This window comes from Mustelus asterias, chromosome 10 (genome assembly GCF_964213995.1).
Source record: "Mustelus asterias chromosome 10, sMusAst1.hap1.1, whole genome shotgun sequence".
In the NCBI taxonomy this organism is placed as follows: domain Eukaryota; kingdom Metazoa; phylum Chordata; class Chondrichthyes; order Carcharhiniformes; family Triakidae; genus Mustelus; species Mustelus asterias.
Window position 1 is genome coordinate 59790173 of NC_135810.1, and position 25838 is coordinate 59816010.

At 41.1% G+C, this 25838-nt stretch overlaps 1 protein-coding gene across 3 annotated transcripts in view; it reads right to left on the reverse strand.

The window, feature by feature from the left end:
• Positions 1–25838, reverse strand: part of amotl1 (angiomotin like 1) — a 133877-nt gene that overhangs the window by 54378 nt on the left and 53661 nt on the right. For all 3 annotated transcript variants that reach the window (XM_078221791.1, XM_078221793.1, XM_078221792.1), the window contains 3 exons: positions 24768–24914; positions 21589–22516; positions 12975–13248 (listed from right to left, as the gene is read on the reverse strand). In XM_078221791.1, coding sequence (XP_078077917.1) covers positions 12975–13248; positions 21589–22516; positions 24768–24914 — 1349 coding nt within the window. The remainder of the gene's footprint in view (positions 1–12974; positions 13249–21588; positions 22517–24767; positions 24915–25838) is intronic.

Here is a 25838-nt window from a genome sequence, read left to right on the forward strand (position 1 = left end):
CATATGTTTACTTAATAGGGCTATTCAGAGAAGATAGCACATGATTTTCTTGTTAAAAACATGTACATGTGACTTCATTAATATAACTGGATATCAAAAACTCCTTTGAAGCTTATGCAGCCAAAGCCAATGATTTTTTAAAAATCAATTATATAACTGTAATCATTATGTGGAATAAAGGGAAAAGTTTGCTTTCATACCAGCAGAAAAATGAAGGGAAGGCTATGCATTCTTATATCTCAATGGATTTTAATGGGAACTTTAATTGAATACTTCCATATATTCATTTATTATTTTTATAGCAGGTAAACCTTTACAATGTCCACCTGGAGTGGGGAATGGACAGTAGTGCAACAATGTAGGATAGTCTAAACTCTCACTGTAGAAATAAGTAAATGGTGATCAAAAATGGGATTGTACTATTTACAATCTTAAGTTTAATTTCCAAAAATGATCCTTTTAAAGATCTCAGAGGGTTTGTACTTCCAATTAAACCTTTAAACTTACACATTGCTGCACGCCCACAGAACAGAACTGGCACTTTGACAAGATATAAACAGTGAAGTCCTTACATGTTGGGTTGTTTATAAACGAGAATGTCCTTAAATGAATCTATTTCATGGAACAAATATGGATTTAGCAGCATTGAATAAGTCAGAAATAAATTCAGCTCGTAACCATTTGATTGTAAATGAAGAGGTCATTAATAAGTTATCAAAAAAAATACATATTCTATGGGGTAGGGAAAGACATTTCGAATAGATCTGAGGGAGTGGGGGCAAAATTAATTACAAATGGCTCTGAGTTGGACTTGGCTGGGAATGTTTTTTGGACAGGATACAGCAGGCCAGAAAGAACCTTCCCATCACTTTTCTGATAACATTCACTCCCCTAGCTCCAGCCTGATATATGCTACAGCCTCATTTTCCTGCACAACCTGACCTTAGAAAGAGCGAGAGGGATATTGGGTATTTTTTTTGGAGTTCACATTGATGGGATGTTATCTCACCTGAAGCCAGCGTACATCAGAAGATCGCAGGTGCACAACTGCAATTTCTTCATATGGCTTCAAATTATTTTATCACCAGTGCAGACTTGGAAACAGTTTGTCTTTTGAGTATTATCTATAAAGAGGCATTTGTGGGAACCACACAAATACTGAAAATACATGGAAAAGAGAGACAGGGAAGGACTTACAATTCCGCAAAAAAAACCCTGCTTCGTCAAAAGTTCATGAGTAAACTGCCTTCTTAGCAACAACCCCCTTATAGATTTTTAACCACAAAAGTCCAGTAATATTACCCAAGTCAAGTGCTGGCATTCTACTGTCCCGCCCACCACGGAATTGGAGCAGGTGAGGGGCGGACAATGGAAATGTCCGTTGACCTCGGGCGAGAATTTCCAGTCTCGCTTGAGCGAGGCCGTAAAAATCCCGCCCAAGGAGTTGCTCTCAGACATTTTCCACTCTGATGCGGAATTCCAAAACGAGGTTCCGAAACAAACTGTTTTTCAAAAACAAAGACTCTTCTGGCTTAACACTGGGGGGCTGCCTCCAATTTCAAACTTTCACAGCAATCAACAGATAAAGAAGCCGGTTTCAGGGCTTTCTCCCGCAGACACAACAACTCAAGTTAAACATCCTTCCTTAACTACCTTTTTATCCTTTCATTATTCTCAAACCCCTCTTTGACCTCAGCTTCTCCAAACATTTTTCATCTCTTCTATTTCACCTCTACTTTCAGGCCAGTAAATTTTAATGCATCTTCCCCAGTTAACTCATGAAAACTTTGTAAAATGCAAAGTTCCTGGTAACTTCTCAACTCACTTTTTAAGTTCAACAGCTAAAAAAAAAAAACAAGTTTCCTACTTATCTCATAATGCAAATTTTAGATCCAAACTATTTACCCATAACTCAAACTCACCAAAACCTCCCATTACATATGCATCAATCAACACCTTCAACCTTTCATCTCTTAGCCCTCACAGACAAACTGTCTCTAGTAACCTTCCCCCTGAGTAATTAACCCTGGACACACACCTTTCTTTACCCTGACAGGATATCAACATAATACCTCAACAAATTAATACATCTCTCATCACAGCATGTAGAGCAATTTCACATAATTCAATACATTAGAATGGGGAAGCCATGCAGCAAAATGCCATCTTTGCAAAACAAATGGTGGACTACCACATATCTTATAGCTTTGGTGTATAATTGCAGATTCACCCTCATCCGAAGTTACTGTAATATTTGTACATAAATAAAACCAAGCACCATTAGCAGTGCTATCATTTTGACAGCAAAATATTGCCCATTGTGTAATAAGCTACAATACTTGTCACTTCCTGAATCATCATCAGGTCATGCAGTGCTGCAATGTTATCTAATTTTAAAAAGTGGATAAAAACTCACTAATATGAAGGCAGTACAGAGAAAAGAAACAAAACTGATATATTCCTTAAGAGAGCTAGAAGAGTCTGGGAAGGAGCAAGATCAGTGGAAATATTTCAGCATCAAAGAAAAATGTGTGACTGCAGGCATATCATTCCCCTGCACTTTGTCAGTTGGCAAAATTACACATGTAGCCAATGTTAATAATTGGAAAAGCTGGCCGAATCCAGAACAATAAACGGGTAGTCCCAAGAACAGAATAGTTGTTTTAGTGTTCCAATGTACAACAGTAGCTCCAGGATTGTGGTCAGTCTCATCACATCCTTATGGTTAGAAACTATCTGAATATTCATGGAATAATATTCATGTCCATTCATGTGTGCACAGGTATGAAGGTTGATCTGATGGTCAGGTGGATTCCATTCAGAACTTCCTAGACTTCTCAGGGAGCCTGCCTTCCTCCATTTGCCATCTCCTTTCCACTGAGAAAGTGATAAAGTAATTATCTGAGCAAACATGGCAGCAATCATTTAATTCATAAAAGGTAAACTGGCTTATCTGCAGATGTCCCCTTTGATCGTCTGGAAGGACCTTGCTGCATAGAAACTTAATGGTCTTGTAACCATCACAGCTACGAAAAGGGGAACCCCAATCATTGAGAGGTTTGTAAATCAGGTCCAGCATAGTACTGTGTTGTCTCTGTAGTGAATTGGAAAGGCTAAAACTGCTGCCATGTGTCATACCCAGGTAGAGCTGGCATGATTTATAAAAATGTTTGAATGATGGAAGCACACACATTTTATAAGATGTCTTTGCTTATAAGGATTCCAGTCCCTGATGAGCTTTCCTCATTGAATTCACAATCCACAGTGGGAACAGTCGAAGGAATTCCCATACTCCCAACTTCATAGGCTAAACATATTGCACGCTATAACCTTTTTAATACTTACTGGTACTGGAATTATCATTCTACTTTCCTCCTTTATCACACTATAGTCAAAGATCTTACACCCGGTCCCTCTTGGCACAATGGTTGTACAGTAGGAATGCAGAGCCACATCATCTAATTAGCTAAAGATGCCCCATCAAAACATCTTTTGTGAAAGCAATATTGGGGGATGGGGAGAATACCATTTTACCAAGTTCATGTTTCAATGAAGACACCAGAAGCCTTGATATTTTCTATAAAAATGCTTTCCACACACTGATTACTACTGGGTGCCAAGGAACCAACAATGCATGTTTTCAGTAGATCATGAAAAGGAACTGTGACTGATTTATGCACGATGATTCATGTTTGCTAAGTTGATGCAGTGTGCTGCCCTAAACAAGGCACAAGGTATGCAATTGGGCAGAATCATTGTTAGCTTCAGTGTAGAATTATATCAAATTAATGAAACTGTTGTCATGGGTCTTCAATTATAATACCCTTTGAGAAAAATTACTTAAAATGTTTGCATTTTACCCATTAGACCCAGAAATATAAAACGGCCTTCTTTTCAATAATCTTGAAAGTTTGGTCTTGCAAATAATTGTTCAGATTTCTCAATGTCTTTTGGAAAATTCCAATTATCCATACTTGGGAATCTAAAATAAATACTAGTCTCTATTGGACAAAAGGCTCTGAAAATGACAGACAGGCAGTCACGGGGTTAAACCTGTTATTGCAAGCATTCAGCCTATATTGATAACCAGTCTTCACAACTAAATATGGTTTAGGCTGAAAAATGTAATGTTTGTAGCAACCAGCTTCTGCTGGATAGACAAGGCCTCTGGACAAAATAATAAGGTCTGCAAATTTGCAATTAATCTGATTTTGTTTGGTCCTGATAAATATAATAGTTCCAGTTCAGTCTGACCTGTTATGATATCGCTGAAACATGTTGTACTGAACATGTATATGAACATAACAAAAGCATGAGGCAAAAGTTGCTCATTCAACGCAGTGAAGATTCCTGCAGAATAATCTCAAGAGTACAGGAGGAGGCCACATTGCCCATGATACCAATGCTGGTGATAACTCCACAAAAGATCCATCTAGCTTTATCAATACACACAACCAGGCACATTTTGACTGTGATCATTCATCCCCTGAGAGATATAAATGATGCTTCTCATCAAATAACTTTGAAAGGGAATTTTTAAAAGACCAAAGACTATGTATCTGAATATTTCTTTCCTATTTTCTCTTTCTATGCTCGTTAGCTGTTTTCCATTTTCATTCTTTCCAAACAGGAAAGAAACTCACCTAGATAATATATCTGACGGCCTCACCTTTGATCAGCTGACTCAGCCATCAGAAACTGCCATCCTTTGGTTCTGGATGTGCATCCTGATGTAAAAAGGACTTACACCATAGGCGATATTGAAAAGTATAGTTATCTTAGGAAAGGACATATCCTTAAGGAGGTGTGAAATGCAGAAATGATTTGCTTTTAAGACTTCAGAGACCACCTGTACTGTTCTTTTTATTAAATTCTACCTCCTCTCCTAAAGACTTTAGGGTAAAAATGTTGCTTTCACCACATAACCAGTAACTGCCTGCATGTTAATGAACTAGATTCAGAGAATATATTCAACCACAGAAAACATTACAATGGCACCTAATTCAATGTCCACAAACTCATGCATTTGTCCGTTCAGGACTCACTGGATGATGAAAGGAAACCATGGCAGCTTCTTGCCCCTTGCCCCTTAGTCCAGGTACATTGAAGCCAATTTTAGCACTGTACTGCCATCCCGGTGGAGGTAAGCTAATTAAGCAGGGAATTTATCCTGGACCAGTTGTTCTAAATGGCTCAGTTCCAAAAGTGGGCAGTGCATATACTATATGAACCACTAGAGAACAGAATGTACAAACACAAGAACACTCAAGGGCAAAAAACTAATCAATCATCTTATCCATCAGAGCTCATCCTTCTGGTACTCTCAACTCCCAACCTTGATTTCAACTGCATTTTGAATGCTCCTAATTCTTCCTAATATTTATTTAATTTTACTTTTTGCTAACATAAATGTATTTCATCTGAACCCACTCGCCTGACTTGCATTAATATAGTACTAAATTCACTTTATACATACTCATCATTTAAGAATGAGATGCCTTCCTTTCCCCCAGAATGTAATGCATAAGCTTCTTTGGGTTTTTTTTCTAGCTCATTTGCTTTACTTTTCTATCTGCACGTCTCTGCATCCTCTGTACTGTATGTACATCTTTTCTGTGGCACAGTTATTAGAACAGTGTAAACCTCTCAATGCACATAAATTCTTGGTGGAACCTCACAGAGATGAATGCTTTGCATTCTAGTTACCTTCTGAAGATGCTACTGGTGACTTGTCAAATACCAGTCTGAACAACATCATAGCTGAAGGAAGGAAATGCCTTTCATGATCACAGCCAATTAAGTATTTTTGAAATGTATTCACTGTTGTAATGTAGGAAACACAGAGGCTAATGTATACACAGCAAATCTCTTTAAACAGTAACGCGATAAAGACCAGGTAATCTGATTTTGTGATTCTGATTGAGGAATATTGGCCTGGACACCAGGGATAGCTCCCTTGCTCTTCATCAAAATAATGTTATGGGTTTTTTTACATCCACTGCAGAGGACAGTTAGTGCCTCTGTTTAACATTACATCTGAAAGATAGCACCTTCAATAATGCAGTACACCCTCAGCGAGTGTTAGTCTTGCATTTAGTGTCAAATTCATACAGCTGGACTTCTGATTCAGAGGTCAAAGTGTTACCACAGCTACCACTTCGATTGCTTAAATCCCCAGTTCCAACTTGGAGAGAACCAATGGTAGAAGTTAACAGCTTCACTGACTTTGATAGTCATTGGCGGTGGCATTTGGAAAGTCGATCTGGGTTGCAGGTCATTGCACATGTGCTTTTGAAATAAAAGAGTAGCAGGTGATAAAGGCACACTTTTCGTCACTCAACCCTGGGTCCATATACAAATTGTGGAGGAAGACAGTATTGGGTTGGCCTCATTCAATTATGCAGCACTCTTCCGTTATCCTCAAGTGAAAACTAGGGAATCACATAAGTAAATATGTGTTGCTGAAACTATACTGTGATGAGAATGTCCTTCCCTCTGGCCATTTGAAGTACGGTTCTGTAGCTCACAAAAACAATAAAAACACTGAAATATGTAGACAAAGCTGAGATACAGGCAAACATTATCCAGGCAATGAGAATCTTTGAATTGGTAACTTGGCTGAGTTGGCACATGACTCAAGTACACCTCAAGTTATCTGTGTGTAAGGTACAACAATGGAAATCATGTTTAATGGGATTGAAATTAAAGCAAATTTGGACCTCTTATGCAGCCATGATGGGAAAAATGTACAAGTGTTCCAATTTCTCCAGACTGGTGATTTAGGTGGAATGGGGCAGCCATAACCATGTTTAAACAGATGCTGCCCAAAAATACAACCCTCAAAATGGAGATGTATTCACATAACAACCTTCTCTCAAGCGATGAGTTTTCACCCTCAATTTCTAAAGTGGACGCTTTCAGAACACTAAAACTGGAAAAACTCGGCAGGTCTGGTAACATCTGGAAAGAGAAACCGAGTTAATGCTCAGCCCGCAAGCATAGTCATGACCTTTTTGTCACTTGTCATTTCAATTCACCATCACTCCCCACGTCCACGGTTTTGTCCTCCACCTGTGTAACAGTGTTCCAGTGAAAACCAATGCAAACCGGAGAAACAGCACCTCATTTTCCGTTTAGGCACTTTACACCCTTCTGGACTTAACATTGAGCGCAACAATTTCAGACCATGAACTTTGTCCTCTATTCTGATATTCTTTTCTCCCAAATTCTTAACTTGTTATGTTTTGCTTTCAGAGTGCTGACCCTTATTCTGCTATCTGGGATGTGATCCTCCAGCCCACTTGCCCCAAAACCAGGGAATCCTGCCCAAGGTCAATGGACCTTTGCATGGTCCTCCCCCCACCTGCTACGATTCCCATGACGGGCGGGATGGGAGAATTCCCATCCGATCTTTATGCCACTATTAGCACATGCCTCAGACTTTAACACCATCATTACCGCACTCATTGTCTTGTGTCCAAGACATCTTTGTTAAATTTCTCCTGAGCTCCCACTTGTCCCTGTTCTTTTATTTAGTTCCACACACCCCACGCTCTTCAACAGTATCAAACCCATTACATTTCTACCTCTCATCAGCTCTGAAGAGTCACACAGACGCGAAGCATTAACTCTTGTTTCTCTCTCCACAGACTCTGCCAGATGTGCTGAGTGTTTCCAACATTTTCTGTTTTTATTTCAATTTCCAGTATATTGCATTTACTTTTAGAACATACTCAATATTTAATTTGGAGGACCGTCTCCCATAACATTAACAGTATGAATGGCTAATAGCAACTGAGTTCTCTTGCTTTACCAACCAGAGTAATTACATTGTAGAAGGAAAGATGGAAAAATAAATAAAACAGACTTACTGGAATAGCAGAGGCCAAGTCAACAATTCACGACAGTGATGCAAAAAAAGTTAAAACTTTTAATTTCTTGGAATACTTTCTCATGCTCAACTTTAGTAATGTAACCCAGATTAAATAGACAAGTACATGTCTTGTTTATCAAATCCTGCAGCAGATTATAACGATTATTTTTATATCAGATTTCAAACCTATTACTTACATTACCTTAACAAATGCTCTGGCATCTATTGTGCTTCACACCATTCAACAGAGTGCAACAAGCAGGGTGGATAAGGGGATCCAATAGATATGTGTCTGGATTTCCAAAGGCCGTTTGATAAGGTGCCACATAAAAGGTTACTGCACAAGATGGTGGTGGGGTAATATATTAGCATGGATAGAGGATTGGCTAACAAGAAACAGATAGGATAAATGGATCATTTTCAGGTTGGCAAAACTTAAACTAGTGGAGTGCCACAGGGCTTAGTGCTGAGGCCTCAACTATTTATAATCTATATTAATGATTTGGGAGAAGGGGCCGACTTTATTATAGCCAAATTTGCTGACCATACCTTTATCAGAATCCATTTGCCAACCAATCAGCACTCTCATCTCATGCAGTATAAATTGTTGTTCCCTTTACAATTTAGTATTCTTGAAAATTGTCCTAATGAGTGCAAACAAAAAGCTTCAACAACATGTGGCTTTTTTCAGCAACACTCAAGGTCTCTACTACTAAGCAACAATGAAAAGTGGACTGATTCTTATTTTAAATACAACATACTACACAATGCATGTGTTTTTAATAAGCTACAAATGTCATGTACGTGTTTTTAATAAGCTACGAATGTCAAGGCTACAAAATTACAGATTTATAGTGAGAAACTAGTATGAAAGCACAAACCATTGTCCATAGGGTGAATTTTATTGGGTGGGGTGGAATGTATTGCTCCCCTCACCCCTCCCCCAGTAGAAAAGGCAGTTTTGAGATGACCAATATTTTAAAATGCTGTTCTGCAGTGATAATATGCTGGAGGCAGTCTTGACAAGCCTAGAATGGACAGCACAGTGGTTAGCACTGTTGCCTCACAGCACCAAGGACTCAGGTTTGATTCCAGCCTAGGGTGACTGTACAGAGTTTGCTCATTCTCCCTGTGTTTGCGTGGGTTTCTTCCTGGAGCTCCGGTTTCCTCCCACAGTCCAAAGACGTGAAGGTTAGGTGAATTGACAATGCCAAATTGCCCCTTAGTGTCCCAAAATGTGTAGGATAGATAGAGTAGTTATGGTAAATGCACGTGGTTACATGAATTGGGGCGGAGGTAGGTACCATCTTCTGGGTGGAGTGCCAATCTGTTTTAATCTGGAGTTGTTACAAAATGGGCTGGCCTCCTTCATTCTGCTTTCCCCAGCCACATGTATTAAGGTGGAGGTGGAAACAGACTCTTAACTAGCCATTAATTGATCAAGTAAGGGCTTCAATAGGCCTAAGGTGGGCTTACCTGTCCATCATGAGGACAACCCAGGAGTGGGCATGGTGGCAGTGGGCTAGCCGCCCATTCTATTTTATGTATCCAGCCCTGCCTGCAAATATGTCAGCATGGAGTCATAAAATTCCCCAGAGATGGGAGCATGCACAAAAACGTTTTATGATTTTTCACAAAACCCATTGTAAAAGCCCAATATATAGAGTGTTGATCCCCATTCAGTAATAGTATGGTCTGTACAAAGCTGGATTGGCACAGGCATGAAAGTCTTCTCTGTGTTAATTCCAGTTAAGCCACGCGGCCCAAGTACACAAACATCTGAGGAAAAATTCTATTTTTGGTATATAAACGTTTTACTAGATGAACATCAAAATTGCAGTGCAATTTCAATATTATCATACATTAAATGTAACATTAACAACCCTGTACTTAACATTCTCGGATCCGAGGCTTTTCACAGCGTAGGTGGGGGAAGAGGAGCAAAGGGACAAATTGGATACTGGCCAGGAACTAAGAAGAGGAATTGGAGTAGGTTACCAAAAGAGAGGTTCAAGATGCAAGCTTTGGAGCTGGTTTTGAAAAGTTTCAGAGAATCTTAATATTGAAGGCTAGATCATTGATAGTGCAATAGATGAAGTGGAAATATGATGCACAAGTTGGCAAATTCCAACATTAGAAAGTATGAGGTTACATTTAAAATGGCCAGCCTCACATTTTTGGCGAGATGGTTGGCACATATCCAAAACTCTGACACTTATAAATTATCCTGCTTAATGAGTTTAAAGTTTCTTCCATCTTGGCCATCTATTTATTTGGACTACAATAAACAAATACGGAACTGAGAATTCAAAGCATGCAAGAATAATTATGTTTATTCTTCTAAAGTGACACGCACATCACATTAAAACATTCACACAGAATTAAAATAGAGATTAATCAGTTGTTTGTGCAACTTTCAGATCACTCCAAGAGTCTAATTCCTCCCAGTTTCACTCCTCTTTTGAAGAAAAATGACAGTATGATACCAAAAATATTTATTGTCGGTTATCTTTCCCCCTCTTTTCCTAACTCAAGTAGCATGCTTGCAGTCTGGAGCATGATCAATGGTGGATATTTTTTGTCTTTTGCTAGTATGGTATGGTGGCACTGCTGCCTCACAGGGCCAGGGGCCCGGGTTCAATGCTGGTCTTGGGTGACTGTGTGTAGAGTCTGCACATTCTCCCCATGTCTAGTGGGTTTCTTCCAGGTGCTTCAGTTTCCTTCCACGCTCCAAAGGTGTGCCGGTTAGGTTGATTGGCCAAATTGACCCTTAGCGTCAGGGGGATTAGCAGGGTAAATATGTGGGATTATGGGGATGGGGCCTGGAAGATTGTTATCAGTGTAGGCTCAATGGGTCGAATGGCCTCCTTCTGCACTGTAGGGATTATTAATTGATTCTGATCAGAATTGCTGATAATTGTAGGGCCCTATTTGCAAAGATAAGTTAACCTAATTAATTTTAAATCCCCCTTTGCCTACTCCTAGCAAGTCACACTGATGTGACTACTGTCAAGCACTGTTCATGCTGGAAAATATAATCATTTTTGGCATGGTGGCACAATGGTTAGCACTGCTGCCTCACAGATCCAGGGACCCAGGTTCAATTCTCAGCTCAGATCACTGAAGAGTTTGCACGTTCTCCCCGTGTCTGCGTGGGTTTCCTCCGGGTGCTCTGATTTCCTCCCACAATCCAAAGATATGCGGGTTAGGTTGATTGGCCATGCTAAATTGCCCCTCATTGTCAGGGGGACTAGCTAGGGTAAATGGGGTTACGGAGATAGGACTCTAGTGGGATTGTGCTCGGTGCAGACTTGATGGGCCAAATGGCTTCCTTCTGCACTGTAGGGATTCTATGATTGCACAGGAGAACATCACACATCTCCAGGCTAATACTCATCTTGCTGCTGCTTCTTCCTCCAATGACTCTTCCACAACTTCTGTCAACCACAAAGTTAACATACACCACAATGTAACACAATATATATTGGGAAGTCACACTGAAATGTGTTATTGATATTGTAGTCCTTGTTCCTTTTTGTGCTTCCCTTGGTGTCCTTGAGGAGCCAAATGTTGTAATCTTGGGGAATGTTAGCCCCACCATCTCAGTACACAACAGTATTTATTCCAACTACTATAAGAATCATAGAATCCTACAGTGCAGAAGGAGGCCATTCAGCCCATCGAGTCTGCACCAACCACAATCCGATCCAGGCCCTCTTCCCATAACCACATGCATTTACCCTAGCTAGTTCCCCTGACACTAAGGGGCAATTTAGCATGGCCAATCAACCTAACCTGCACATCTTTGGACTGTGGGAGGAAACCGGAGCACCCGGAGGAAACACACTCAGACACAGAGAGAATGTGCAAACTCCACACAGACAGTGACCTAAGCCGTGAATCGAACCCAGCTCTCTGGTGCTGTGAGGTAGCAGTGCTAACCACTGCCACTGTGATGTCCCAAGCATCTGCATCGATACATTTAGACTGGGTTTCGTTTCAGATTTCAATCTGGGAGTACCAGGTGAAGTACATAGCATTAGTGTTGAGGAACAGTCAACAGTACATGATAGTGAAGCAAGTGGATGGAGGGAGTTTAAAGCCACCTCATCAGCAGAGCCCCAGATGTTAACCAATGTATGTCTACAAAAGAATGATAGCTTCTGGAATCATTTGAGAGCTGTGACATTAAATATGAAGGATTAAGTAGCCCTATCCATACATTAGATTTTAACCACTTCACAGAACTGCCATTAGTACGTGGTGCCTCCAGATAGTAACTGAAACCCTAAGTAGAACTGTTGGTTCACATAGTGGTTAGCACTGCTGCCTCACAGCGCCAGGGACCCAGGTTCAATTCCCTACTAATTGACACAACAGAGATGTTCAGCTTAGCAATGCAGTGAGAGTTACCCACCAGCAAAAGTAGGTGCTGTTGAAGAAGTTCCTTCTCGGAAAGCTCAATACCATTTCACCCAACTGTCCATACAAATAATCCAGAGACAGCAATCCCAGACATGGTGCTAGCAAGAAAACCTTGCGATCCAGGAGGAGATAAGGAACCACACGTACACCAAGGAACACGATCATTCTCCTCTCTCAATAGCAGCTTGAAGGCGAGTTAGATTAGATAATAGGATATTTTCATCAGGTGTTGCAGCTGAAACATTGGGAATGCTGCAAATCAGGCAAGTTGCCTTTTCACCCGATTTTCATTCGAGCCTTGCCCAACATGATTACACATCAGGACTTCAAGAGCACAGGTTGGCACTGTTCACAATTTGTGTAACAAAAAGATAATATAAATGAAAATCATTTGCTGGAAAAATAACATGCAGAAATGTTTAGATTTCTTTTGATGTAATGCATTTACTTTTCTCACAAGGCAACTTAGTTTATATTTTATATATTTACTATTCCTTCAGCTTGAAAAAAAACAATGGCAGCAATGCTATTAATATAGTTTAGAAATCTGCTGGTTATATAAAACAGTATAAACAGCCATATGGCCAACAACTGCTACAAACACCTCAACAATGAACTATCTTTGGATCCTTTGGAACTTGGCTTGAATTCAATTTGAAATAAAGAACCACTATACCTTTTGTAGTTTTGCAGTTTTTTCATAGAAGCCTTCCAGCTCCTGGCGAAGGCAACGGTTTTCTTCTGATAATATCTCCACCATCTGCTGAGCTCGTGTCACAATTGCAACTGCATCGACTGAAAGCTGCTGATTTGATACAGGAGGTGGCTGAGGCTGGGGAGGAACAGGCTGCAACAGTGCAAGTTGCAACTGATTCTTTTCCAAGGAGCTCTGGGAAGACATAGGGCTGTGGTGCTGTGATGGCAATGTTTGGAAAAATGCCTGGCATTGTCTGGAAAAAAAATCACAAACAAAAATGGAAAATCAATGGACTAGTACACAGCAACCTACATGGTGAATACTTCAGAATTTTAGCTATAACCAAAAAAGTTAAAGTCACAGGGCTTACGGACAGTTGTACTAAAGTTTATTTATTAGTGTCACAAGTAGGCTTATATTAACACTGCAATTAAGTTACTGTGAAAATCCCCTGATCATCACACTCCACCACCTGTTCGGGTACAATGAGGAAGAATTTAACGTGGCCAATGCACCTAACCAGCACGTCTTTCAAACTGTGGGAGGAAACAGCACCCGGAGGAAATACACGCAAACACAGGGAGAATGTGCAGACTCCACACAGATCCAAGCCGGGAATTGAACCCAGGTCCCTGGCGCTGTGAGGCAGCAGTGCTACCCACTGTGCCACCATGCCATGCTACTACATAGCAAGACGACAACGCCAGGCCCTAAGCTCTGGAAATCCCTCCGTAAACATCTCCACCTTTCTCTCCTGCGTAAAACTTGTCAGTTTGATCAAGCTTTTAGTCACCTGCTCCATTATCCCCTTATGTGGTTTGGCGTGGAGATTTTGTCTGATATAGTTTCTGTGAAGCACCTCAGGACCACAATGTTCAAAGTCCACAGACCAATCATGACTTCATCCATAATCAATTCTATGATAGATCCACATGTTGAACAAGACTGCGTCATCAAAGCAATGTTCAACACAGGTTTAGTTTATCATTTCTACTCTTTAGTTCCATCCCTCTGGAAATAAATCCTACTGCTTGGATTGCTTTTATGGTTTTATCAACCTGCATCACTACTTTTTGTCACTTCTGTACCTGTACTCAAAATTTCTTTACACTTTTACCCTGTTTACATTTTTATTTTCCAAGCAATATGGGGCCCTGTTATTTTTATTGCCAAACTGTAATACTTCTGATTTCTGATAAATTCATTTGCTCATTCTGCAAGTTTATGAATGTCTCCTTGTAACTTGTTTCAGTTCTGAGTATTGACAATCCCCGGCACCCGATTGAAATTGTTAATATAAATTGTGAACGGTGGTCCCAGCACGATCCTGTGGATCCCTACCTGGTCATGCAACACTTTGCTTTTAGAAATTGATGCTAATTATTCCTTATATCTTATTGCTAGATTATTTTTCCATTCTCTCCTTTAGTAGAGATTCCACTATTTTTCCGACTGCTGAAGTTAAACTGACTTGCTGATCTTTGCCTGAACATGTTGTAACTCCCTTCTTTAATTTCAGCATATATCAGTCATCTGGCATTTATTAAATTATTAAATACAAATAGCGCTTCCTCTATCCTCTATGGGGGTGGCATGGCGGTGCACTGGTTAGCACTGCTGCCTCACAGCGCCAAGGACCCATGTTCGATTCCAGCCTCGGCTCACTGTCTGTGCGGAGTTTGCATGTTGTCCCCGTGTGTTTCCTCTGGGTGCTCTGGTTTCCTCCTACAGTCCAAAGATGTGTAGGTTATGTGGATTAGCCATGGTAAATGTGCAGGTCATGATGTGGAGATGCCGGCGTTGGACTGGGGTAAACACAGTAAGAAGTCTCACAACACCAGGTTAAAGTCCAACAGGTTTATTTGGTAGCAAAAGCCACTAGCTTTCGAAGCACTGCTCCTTCATCAGGTGATGAAGGAGCAGCACTCCGAAAGCTCGTGGCTTTTGCTAACAAATAAACCTGTTGGACTTTAACCTGGTGTTGTGAGACTTCCAAATGTGCAGGTTTACAGGGATGGGGGGCTGGGTGGGCCTGTGGAAGATGCTCTTTTGGAGAGTCGGTGCAGTCACGATGGGCTGAATGATCTCCTTCTGCACTGTAAGGATTTGATGATTCAATAAAAATGTGCAGTTATAATCCAACTGATGAGGCCTTTTATCCTCTGGGTTTGACTGTTTTTAAAACTAACAGAGGCCAGCAAAACATTTGCAGTCAAATTAGTATCTTTGGGCAGGATTTTCCAGCTCTGACACCGGCGGCATTGTTATGGGCAGATGTGAAAATCTAGACAACCATTAACGGCTCTCCAAATGTTTCTATCCTATTCGTGATGATGCTCACTGATGTCGGGGCTGGAAAATCCCGTCTTTTATTTCAACAGCAGTTCTTTAAATACAGGATTTCTAGACATTCTTTCACCAAAGACTTCACCAAATTTAAAACATCACAATCTGGAAAAGGCTACATTGTGCTGTCCATCTGTAAAAACAGGCCTGGGAAAATAAATACAAATTTTGTCAAGAAGTCTGGCCTTATGACTTGTTTATGGTTATGGAATATGACAGTCTAATTGAGAACTGTTTCCTCCCAAATTGAAAATGCAGGTTTACGTCTGAGGGACTCAATATTATTCAAGAAATAAACAATTTTATTGAAATCTGCCGTTATAATTTCAGTATACATTGTCAAAGCGATCAGGTTCTTAACAACCAGCCTTGTTGCTTGACAAAAATCTTTGTTTAGATTTTGTGGCAGCGTTATAACTGCTCCTTCCTTGAGTTTAAGGCCTGAATTTTCCTCCCATTGGGCACACTCACACAGCAGGCCTGGAAGATGGCACGAAACACTCTCCAGGCAGCAGTTGGCCCTGGAGTGCGATTTCACATTGACTGATCAATTAAAGATCTCGCTTTCCATCTTGTTTCACCCCCCTCCCCCCCGGGTCTCCCTTCCCACCTAGGGCCATCTGCCACATTCCTACACTTTGTTTTACCATTTACACACTCGAATCTCTTAATGGATACACTTAGCTCCAGCCCTAGCCTTTATCATTGCCTTTGTCTTTCCCTTTGTCTTTTCATCTATGCCATTTCTATCATTACAGTCCCCCCTACTTCCCCCCTCATCCTCATAGTATAAACCTTGTCCTATTTTCCTTGTCTTCAGCTCTGACGAAGAGTCATCCTGACTCGAAACATTAACTCTATTCTCTCTCCACAGATGCTGTCAGAGCTGCTGAGATTTTCCAGCATTTTCTGTTTTTGCTTCAGATTCCAGCATCTGCAGTATTTTGCTTTTATCTTTGCACAGACTTGTAATTTCTCAGGACAGATCATGGCACAAACTCCACTCTGCTAGCTTGCCATCACCTCAACAGGTGCTAGCATATCAAAAAATATATAAAAAGCTTGGAGTATTCTGAACTTTTCATTTCTTTTTACAGATTGCCTGAGAAGGTGGGCTCAATTACTGGACCACACAAAACCTATTTTACAGCTATTACACTGATCACTGGAAAGATTAGGCAAAGTGTTTTGGCAGCGCCCTCCAAACCCACAACCATTACCACCTGGAAGGACAAGAGCAGCAGATACCTGGGAACATCACCACCTAGAGGTTCCCCTCTAAGTCACTCACCATCATGACTAAGAAATATATTGCCGTTCCTTCACTATTGCTGAGACTGCTGGAAAATTCTGGAACTCCCTCCCTAACAGCACTGTGGGTGTATCCTACACCTCACAGACTGCAGCGATTCAAGAACTCAAGGGCAACCAGGGATGGACAATAAATGTTGGCCTAGCCAGCGATGTCCACACCCCACAAATGAATTTTTTAAAAATTCAGTGCAGGTCACGATAATTCAGTTCTTGCAATCCCCTGGTGTTGTAAATACTTCTGAAGTACACTTAAGACACAGGAAAAGTCAACTTGAGAAAATACGTCAGCCCTACAATTTAGAACTTTGAACTGAGCACATAAGCACATGTTACACACCACTAATATCTGACATCTCTGCTGGCAAATTATTCCATATATTTATCATCATTTTCATGAAGTTCCTTTGGAATTTGTTCTGAATTTACTTTTTGCTGGTTTGGGTCATAGTACCGTTTCTATCTCAACACTATTCAAAGAAGAGAATGCAACATTTGTAGACAAAAATACCTGCTGTCACAATGTGAAAACGTGACTTTCCAACTTTTACTGACTGGAAATTTTGCAGTCTGAGATGAGACAGAACAAGCTACTTAAAAATGCAAAGTCATGTACAAGGTGAAGGTGGGAAAGCAACTAGATAGCGAATGTGGTACCGTTATTTAAGAAGGGTAGCAGGGATAACCCGGGTAATTATAGGCCAGTGAACTTGACGTCCGTGGTAGGGAAGTTGTTGGAGAGGATTCTTAGAGACAGGATGTATGCGCATTTAGAACGGAACAATCTCATTAGTGACAGACAGCATGATTTTGTAAGAGGGAGGTCGTGCCTTACAAATTTGGTGGAGTTTTTTGAGGAAGTGACAGAAACGGTTGATGAAGGAAGGGCCGTGGATGTCGTCTATATGGATTTCAGTAAGGCATTTGACAAAGTCCCTCATGGCAGGTTGGTTAAGAAGGTTAAGGCTCATGAGATACAAGGAGAGGTGGCTAGATGGGTAGAAAACTGGCTTGGCCACAGGAGACAGAGGGTAGCAGTCGAAGAGTCTTTTTCCGGCTGGAGGTCTGTGACCAGTGGTGTTCCACAGGGCTCTGTACTGGGACCTCTGCTATTTGTGATATATATATATATATATATAAATGATTTGGAAGAAGGTGCAACTGGTGTTATCAGCAAGTTTGCGGATGACACGAAGATGGCTGGACTTGCGGATAGCGATGAACATTGTCGGACAATAAGAACATAAGAACATAAGAAATAGGAGCAGGAGTAGGCCATCTAGCCCCTCGAGCCTGCCCGCCATTCAATAAGATCATGGCTGATCTGAAGTGGATCAGTTCCACTTATCCGCCTGATCCCTATAACCCCTAATTCCCTTACCGATCAGGAATCCATCTATCCGTGATTTAAACATATTCAACGAGGTAGCCTCCACCACTTCAGTGGGAAGAGAATTCCAGAGATTCACCACCCTCTAGAGAAGAAGTTCCTCCTCAACTCTGTCCTAAACTGACCCCCCTTTATTTTGAGGCTGTGCCCTCTAGTTCTAGTTTCCTTTCTAAGTGGAAAGAATCTCTCCATCTCTACCCTATCCAGCCCCTTCATTATCTTATAGGTCTCTATAAGATCCCCCCTCAGCCTTCTAAATTCCAACGAATACAAACCCAATCTGCTCAGTCTCTCCTCATAATCAACACCCCTTATCTCTGGTATCAACCTGGTGAACCTTCTCTGCACTCCCTCCAAGGCCAATATCTCCTTCCGCAAATAAGGGGACCAATACTGCACACAGTATTCCAGCTGCGGCCTCACCAATGCCCTGTACAGATGCAGCAAGACATCTCTGCTTTTATATTCTATCCCCCTTGCGATATAGGCCAACATCCCATTACAGCAGGATATAGATAGGCTGGAAAATTGGGCGGAGAAATGGCAGATGGAATTTAATCCAGATAAATGCGAAGTGATGCATTTTGGAAGAACTAATGTAGGGGGGAGTTATACAATAAATAGCAGAGCCATCAAGAGTATAGAAACACAGAGGGACCTAGGTGTGCAAGTCCACAAATCCTTGAAGGTGCCAGCACAGGTGGAGAAGGTGGTGAAGAAGGCATATGGTATGCTTGCCTTTATAGGAAGGGGTATAGAGTATAAAAGCTGGAGTCTGATGTTGCAGCTGTATAGAACGCTGGTTAGGCCACATTTGGAGTACTGCGTCCAGTTCTGGTCGCTGCACTACCAGAAGGACGTGGAGGCTTTAGAGAGAATGCAGAGAAGGTTTACCAGGATGTTGCCTGGTATGGAGGGTCTTAGCTATGAGGAGAGATTGGGTAAACTGGGCTTGTTCTCCCTGGAAAGACGGAGAATGAGGGGAGACCTAATAGAGGTGTACAAAATTATGAAGGGTATAGATAGGGTGAACAGTGGGAAGCTTTTTCCCAGGTCGGAGGTGACAATCACAAGGGGTCATGGGCTCAAGGTGAGTAGGGGCGAAGTATAACTCAGATATCAGAGGGACGTTTTTTTACACAGAGTGTGGTGGGGGCCTGGAATGCGCTGCCAAGTAGGGTGGTGGAGGCAGACACGCTGGCATCGTTTAAGACTTACCTGGATAGTCACATGAGCAGTCTGGGAATGGAGGGATACAAACGAATGGTCTAGTTGTACCAATGAGCGGCACAGGCTTGGAGGGCCGAAGGGCCTGTTTCCTGTGCTGTACTGTTCTTTGTTTGTTCTAGACACCCTCAGAGGAATGTGAAGAGAGGAACTCTCTGAATGATAGGGTATGTCCCTCTCTTCACATTCCCCTGAAGGTGTCACTGTCTAAAGAATAGATATTAAAATGCAAAGTGATGGATATTGAAACACTGGCTGCCACAGACAGACTCACTCAAAACCCCCTGGAAATGCACAATAGATCAAATATAAAAGGCCAAGCTGTATCCACTGCAGAGATTGTAAGAAAAGCCTCAGCAGAAGAGTCAGACTAAAGCTCTCTCTCCCTCTCCTTTTTAGAACAAGTTATTTGCTGGTTCAGAAGCCAATGTTACTAGAGGTCTACCACCGACCTGAAATCTCATAATAATTACAATACCTTCTACATGTGATCGTGTCCACAAAATCAGCTAACCTAAATCAGCTGCAACATTTAAAAATCTACGTCTCAAGGACACTTTAACCATATATTTGTTTAACATTTTTCAGTGAAATCTCACTTCCTTCTCTCATGTGTGTGTGTTTGTGTACGTGCCTATGTGCATGTGCCTGAATGACTGCAGGAGGGCCAAATGCTTGACATTGTCTTTTATTCTTCTTCCTTGGGTTTAACGCCTAATAAATTTGCTCTTTCTTTAACTCAAGAAAACCTTGTTTGATTGGCTCTTTATCACTCAAAACATGAATAGCTAAATACATTTGGATTTGGAAAAGGTGTATCCTCGTGAAAAAGAAACTTAAACCTTTTTGTGGTGACCGAAGAGACTGAATAGAGGGGATCCATTTTACCCTTTCTCACCAGGTCATAATACTGCTCATAGGTTCCTTGTGTCCTTAAGTTTCTTGTTTTTCCAAGTAGTTTCACAAGTTGCTTCTCAAAGCTAAAAATTGTTTAATTTAAAGCTTAATTTCTCTCTATTTCTTCTTATCTCAACTTCACCAACCTCCTATCCTATTCAGAGTACATCTCTCTTCCCTTCTACTGATAACATGGTTACTTACAATTCAAATGTTCACCTTATGAGAGACTGTTTTAAACAGTAAAATGCCATTTAATTCAGGGCAAGAATTTTTCTTTTCCTGTTGAGGGTGGTGAGCTAGCAGGAACATGGAAAGGATTTTGCCACAGACCTAGTGAAACTCTGAGTGTTTGTACATATCATGCTGAGGAATGACGTCTGGAGAACAGAACATTTTCCATTTCTTCAGGACAGTGTTTAGAATGTCCAGACCAGAAAATCATGGCCATATGCCAGTACATTTTTTTAAACAAAAGTTGTAACACATCCATCCCAGCATTAGAAGGTGTTCCCATCAGCTGGCTATTGTCTTTCCAGACACAGCCACACAATGTTCCAAAGTCTTTCACAACAAAAATAACAAATTTAGTACCTAAACTAGGGATTTGTTTTTCAAACGTTGCGAGCTCATGTTCTCGGATATCTCAATAATAAATAAAAATACTACAGATCTTAGATCCATCTTTATAAATGGGCACACATCCTGTGTTGCTTTTAATGTGAGTCTTTTCACAGAATTCACTGCAGTGTCTTGATTTATAAAGTTTGCTGGAACTACTTCTTTTGGGTCGACTTTTGTTCTCTAATCTCCAAACATTATTATTTGAGCAGACATGTCTATTGTGGTGATGCCACAGCAGAAATGGGCATTCCAGGGCTCCGGCCACAGTTATGTTGTGGTTAAATTATGCTGAGCATCAGAAATGATGTAGATGCAAGCAGGCTATTTGTGGGCACAGAATTAACTTGACTCAACTAAGTTAGCGATGAGGCTGATATGATTAATAGTTCCTTTACTGAACTATTAGAAAACCGATAAATAATTCCATTACTGAGCAATTAGAAAACTATCAGGCTGAGAAAGGGATCTGCATTTGTAGAAATTGGTATCATCTGAAATTATTGATTCCCCATGAAGTTCTCTGCTATAAAAACAGAGAGAGCAATATTGTCCGGGCAGGATTTAACAGTGAAGATGTGAGGATTGGTAAAAGTTCTGAAACGTGCTCCTGTTGGGCAAGATCAGCATCAATATTTCATACATCCATGATTATGCATTTCCAAAATCCTAATGCTACTATAACAAAATAATTCCAGACTGCAACAATTTATACACACTGTAGAATATCTAATTTACTATTGTTTATCAATTCCTTCTAATTAGCATTTTTTTTTTAAATAAAAGGAAAGTATTTGTTACCTGCTGGACCCATATTCTGGTGGTGACTGATATCGTAGGATTGTTGCTTCTTGTCTAATTGCCAGAGTTCCAGGATATGGTTTAATCAAGTCCTGAGGATTTGCAGAGTGTGGGTCATTGTAAAAATGCCCAAACTCATGATGCTGATTAAGTGTTGGCAACATTTGTTTGATTTTAAAAGGGTATTCTGGGGGAGGGCCTCTTGGGTCGACTCCCTTTGTCGGGGTCTGAGCAGATGGTTGTCCCCCATTCTTGAAGGCTTTGTTGGTTTGTTGGGAAGGGAGATTGTTGTTTGAGGCAGGAGGATGTGACTTTACCCCATTCCTTTCCAGAGAAAGTTGCATTAGACGCTCACTAAGCGAACGAACGTGACCTTGTTTAAGTTCTTTTAGTGCCTCATCTTTGTGTACCTGCCCAGAGCTTACTCGGTTAAGCGTAGGTCTCCCCTCCGTTCTTGTTTTTTGATTAGTGACCCCTGCAATATAGATACCTGGGCCAACAGATGCTTGTTGCTGCCCTCTGAAAAACTGAGATTGTGCTTTGGCTTCTTCATAGGTTGGCAGTTCTTCAATATTCTGTTCAGCTAGAGTGACCCGTGCCTGCTTCTCCATCACACTGTTGTCCACCTGATGCTCTTGCCCTTGAGGTTCTTGGCGTGCTGACTGATGGACCATTTGCGGATCTTCCTGCGTGAGGTTCTCTGTGGAAGAGTGTGTGCTCCCGGTGCTGTTGGTTGGCCCTGTGCTCCCTGTGGCTTGCTGCTGTATTGCCAGCAAGTTCATGTTCTCATTTGGGTTTCCATATCTTAAATGCTCCTGGATTAAGCGCTGCAAAACTGTTCCTGTTGCTACTTCCTCTGAACCTCTCATTTCAAATTTTGGAGTCCCAATGAGGTTCTGAGGAGGATGGCTGAAAAGTAACTCTTCACCTAGAAAACAATAAGTTTGTGAAGATTTAAGTATTATTTAACTTAGAAAGTGCATATATTATTAGCATTTATTTAAATACAAAACTTATTGGTATGGACTTTGATGTGTACATGCCTGGATAAAATATATTATTTAGTAGCTAAATACAGAGGCATACTGCATTAAGATCTTTTTAACATTTCATGTAGTTAAAATGTAGGCCTGAAAAAACATTGAAAGTTGCAAAATATCAACTTTGGATTAGTGGCAGCACTCTTACTAAGGGTGGCATGGTGGCACAGTGGTTAGCACTGTTGCCTCTCAGCGCCAGAGACCTGGGTTCAATTCCAGCCTCGGGTGACTGTGTGGAGTTTGCACTTTCTCCCTGTGTTTGCATGGGTTTCCTCCAGGCGCTCCGGTTTCCTCCCACAGTACAAAGATGTGTAGGTAGGTTGGTTAGCCATGGTAAATGTGTGGGGTTACAGAGATGGGGGGGGGGGGGGGGGAGCAGGGTTGAGCCTGGGTAAGATGTTCTTTCAGACAGCTGGTGCAAACCTGATGAGCCGATAGCTTCCATTTGTACCGCAGGGATTCTATGGTTATGGGTTCAACCACATTCCAGAGACCCAAGCATAAAACCTATGCCAGTACTTCAGTGTAACTCACTCTCTCAGCACCACATTGTCAGAGATGCTGTCTATCCATACCACTGTTTGAAGATGAAAAATGGAAGTGCCTTGCCTACCGTTTTTCCCTTAATTGACATCACTTAAGTGGCCTACCTTGTTACTGATCTCATTGCTTTTTGTGGAACTTAGCTGTGCATACATTGGCCATCATAATTCCCTGCATTATCAATGTAACTGCATTTCAAAAGTACAGTACTTCATTGGCTGTGAATTGCTTTGTTCAGGACAGGTGCCATAACAATGCAAGCTCTTTCCAGTGATGTCTAGAGCAAATGCAAACCTGTTCTGCATTGTTTCCTTTGGAATGTAATGCTCTATAAAGGATTGGAAAAAGTTATTTCCAGTTCAGAAGGCAATTTTGCTGAGTTCTTGAATAAATACTTCAATATGAAAAGCAAAAGGGGAAATTCAGATGAGGATAAACATTTGCCCATTCTATTATTTTGCATAAATAAACTCAAGTATAAAAAATAAATCACAGTCCTTGCAAATTAGTAGTGGTTTAGTTTGGACTCTATTTCATACTCTGAATCACTCATGGATAGGAATATTTCTTGCAGATCTCCTCTGATAGCAACCAGTTTACAGTTAAAGTTTAACTCTCATGTGTTGAGTTCCTACAACAGGAAATACAACACCATGTTCAAAAACTTTCTGATTGCTATTTTTTAATGGAATTTCTGAACCAAAACAGATGGCTGCTACAAGTCGCATGACCACAGGGTTGGCACAAAATTATTCCTCGCTCAGCCAGTGGAATTTCACACCTCACTGTACAGACTCCTTGCAATCAACCCAAACCAGAACTATCACAAGAGAGAGAGATCAAAATTTATTATACTGAAAGGGATGTTAATAACTACCTAGTCTCTCTCCGAAGGAGGAACAATGGAATTCTGGCCAGAAGCACAGAAACAAATTGTAAAGCCGCAATCAACCATTAATGCGACATGTCACACAACCCAAGCCTCTGGCCTTTTTGGACAGTCATAACATTACATCTTTACGCCTCACATGTTGTCTGTTGTTTAACATTCAACTGGTGAACCCGGACAAGAAGCTGAACATCAGGCAAAACAAAAGCCTGCTCCGCTGGAAGACTTCCGGAATACCATCACCTGCAAAGCTGACTCAGTCTCTTTGTACCCAATTCATCTGCAGTATCAGCATCAACTATAAAGCGAACTCTATAACTCCCATCTTGAGCCAGATGAACTTGAACTCCTCCTTGGGCGCTGGAAGCCATGTGAACTAATATCCATTTCTCTGGTTCTTGTACTGTTACTATCCATAGTTGGAAAAGCCTTTCTTTTCTATCCCCCCCTTTATTGTGTCTGTTTAGTGGAGTGGTAAGTTGTGAACACTTCTCTCCTGGGTTTTTAAATGTGGAATAAACTCACCTCAGTTAATAATAATGAGTTTGCTGTGCATTATTAGTTAATTGTATCTCATAAACCAAGGAATTGGGCTACGTTCAAAATTCAAAACACCTTCTGCTAATGAACAATTGGAGAGAGCAAACAAGTACAATTTGCTTGTCTCTTCCCTGTCTAACACTAGCAGTGAAAAATTAAAAAGGTACCTTCTTCAGTTGCATCAATTTCTTCTGTACTTAATGGAAAATGCTTATGATATAATTCATGCTCTCCATATGATTCTTGTTCATACAGATATTCACTTTGTTCTAATAGGCAGAATGGAATACCTGAGTAACATTCATCTTGGGAATCTGAAAATCAGACACAAAATGTTATGAAGTAACAGTCTTATTCTCCATATCTACTGTTAACAGTTTTAGACTCCATATCTACTGAGCTACTGTTATATGTTAAAAAACCTTGGCTTTAACATGCATCCAATCCCATTTTGGGGGGTGGGCATGTCTGTGGGGTGGGGAGTAAACAGATCTCCCAGTTTACTGGGAGGTTGGGCGGATGCGCAATGACCCCTGAGCACTCTGCTGCTGGCCTCTCTGGCGGGTTTAGGCTCACCACCCCGCTCCCACTTGCATGAATCTCTTGACAATCTTTGCATTGCACGGAGTACCGTAAATGAGACTCCGCTCACTGAACGCTCACTGAAAAAATGTGCGGGAAATCATTTGGAAATATTGCCCTCAACGTCTTTTATGAATGTCATTGAATTGTAGTTCATTTAACAGCTTTTCAATTTTAACATCTTGATTACATTTTGGGATTTTCTATAAAAAAGATTTGCGAAAAATGTGAGTTACATTTAGGAATACATTTAAAAGCACCATATATTCACATGGATTTTTATAAAGGCATTTGCAACTAATGAGATAGGCTTTGATTTTCCCCCCTCAAATACTATAAACAAACAATAAGCAAACTGTCAGTGTGTCTCAGTAATTGGTGAGCACCTCACATCCACCACCAGGATGTTTTAAAGTTGGGGGTGGGGGGAACTGTCAGCATTCTCCATCATTCTCCATCTAAATCTGACCACGCACATTAGCATGAAAATCCTAAAGCTGATATCTGTCACTCAGTGCTCACCCCGAGGCTGTGCTGTGCAACCCCGCCCCCTCCCCCCCCACCCTCCCTCCCCCCCCACCCCCCTCCTCCCTCCCCCCCCACCCCCCTCCTCCCTCCCCCCCCCACCCCCCCCTCCCTCCCCCCCCACCCCCCCT